General features: G+C 71.6%; 1 protein-coding gene across 1 annotated transcript; it reads right to left on the bottom strand.

Annotated features, from left to right (window-relative positions):
* Positions 1-465: 465 nt before the first annotated feature.
* MRPS12 (mitochondrial ribosomal protein S12) lies at positions 466-1,355 on the bottom strand. The gene is made up of 3 exons (XM_014961847.1): positions 1,250-1,355; positions 1,078-1,159; positions 466-978 (listed from the first exon to the last, which is right to left on the bottom strand). Exons 1-3 carry the CDS (start codon positions 1,319-1,321, stop codon positions 587-589), a joined length of 546 nt encoding a protein of 181 aa, XP_014817333.1. The 5' UTR covers positions 1,322-1,355; the 3' UTR covers positions 466-586.
* Between the last annotated feature and the right edge of the window lie 315 nt (positions 1,356-1,670).

Genomic DNA, 1,670 nt, shown 5'->3' with positions numbered 1-1,670 from the left:
CCGCCGCGCCGCCGACAGCGCCATGGGCGCCGCCATCTTGGAGCGCGCGGCGCGGGGGCTGATGGGAGGCACGTGGAGGGAAGGGGCGGGGCAGAGGGAGGACGCAGCCGCCCGGCCACGCCCCTTTCTGAGCGCTCTGGCCACGCCCCCTCCCCGGCTCCTGCCCCGGGCGCAGCGCCCAGCGGCCCCAGTCCCATCCCAGCGCCCCCAAGCCCTCCCCAGGTCCCCCTAAAGCCCTTTCCCACTGTCCTCAGGTCCCTTTAAGTCCCATCCCAGTGTCCCCAAGCCCCCTCAGGCCCTTTCCCTGTGCCCCCAGCTCCCCCAAGCCCCCTCAGGTCCCTTCCCAGTGCCCCCAGATCCCCCAGGCCCACCTCAGGTCCCCTCCCAGTGCCCCCAGGTTCTCCAGGCCCACCTCAGGTCCCTTCCCAGTGCCCCCCAGCTCCCCCAACACCACTCCACAGCGTCTCCCTCACGGCACAGCCTTTAATGGGTGCAGCCAAAGCAAACAGCATCTCTCCTCGGCCCCGGAGAGGCCACCGGCATGGTTGTCGCCCCCTCTGTGTCCCTCCCCTCGCCTCCTGCGACCTCACTTCTTCTTCTTCTGGACGTGGGCGCAGTCGTACTTGCCCCGCACGATGGTGAGCTTGACCCCCGGCAGGTCCTGGGTGCGCCCCCCCTGCACCAGCACGACGTGGTGCTCCTGGAGGCTGTGGCCCTCCCCGGGGATGAAGCAGATCACCTCCTTGCCGTTGCTCAGCCGCACCCGGGCGCACTTGCGGTTGGCCGAGTTGGGCTTCTTGGGCTTGCGGATGAGGTTCTTGACCACCACCCCTTTGATCTGGGGGCGGCCGAAGGTGGCCCCCAGCTTGGGGGGGGGCGGCTTGGGCCGGCCCTGCCGGTGCATCTGGTTGAGGGTGGCCATGCCGGCGGCCGGCAGAGGGCAGAGAGGGGGTGCGGCGGGCGGGAGCACCCCGCTACCTGCGTGGGGAGGACGGGGAGAATGGTGAGAGGCGGCGGGGAGGCGGAGAGGGACCGGGGAACCGGTGGTGTTGGTGGGGGGGGTGGCCGGGTACGCACCGCAGCGGCCCAGCGAGGCCGCGGCCCTGAGGAGAGCGCGGAGCGGCATCCGACGGGTCGGCAGCACCGCGACGGGCGGGGCCTGAGGGGGAGGAAACAGCCGGTTAGAGCCTCCCCGCCCCACCGGGAGCCCCCCCTGTCCCGCACCGGAGGGTGCCCGCGCCGGTCTCACCTCACAGCGCCGCCATCTTAGCGCGCCACCACCCCCTTCCTGCCGCCCTTTCCGCCCGCGCCGCGCTCCCATTGGGCACCAGGGACGCCAATCTCCGGCTTTCCGCTCTCTGATTGGCCAAGCTTCTCTTTTAGCTCCTATGGGAGCGCGGCGGGGTCAAAGGGCGTGGCGGAGCCACGCCTTCCTCCGCAGGCCCCGCCTTCCTCATGCGAAGCCACGCCCCCAGCCCTGTCCTCCCGCCCAAAGGGGCGGAGCCTGTTGCTGGGGCAACGCGGGCAGGGCGAGTGCCCGGATGCGGCTCGATCGCAACATGGCGGCGGCCGAGTGAGGGGGGGTGGCGAGCGGCGGCCACTGGGCTCTTCATGAGGGGTGAGCTGGCGGGCGAGGGGGTGAGAGGCTTCTGGAGGGGTCTGAGGGGAAG

Source organism: Calidris pugnax, unplaced genomic scaffold (assembly GCF_001431845.1).
Source record: "Calidris pugnax isolate Ruff unplaced genomic scaffold, ASM143184v1 scaffold1019, whole genome shotgun sequence".
NCBI classification, from domain to species: Eukaryota; Metazoa; Chordata; class Aves; order Charadriiformes; family Scolopacidae; genus Calidris; species Calidris pugnax.
This window is presented reverse-complemented; position numbering and strand designations above follow the sequence as displayed.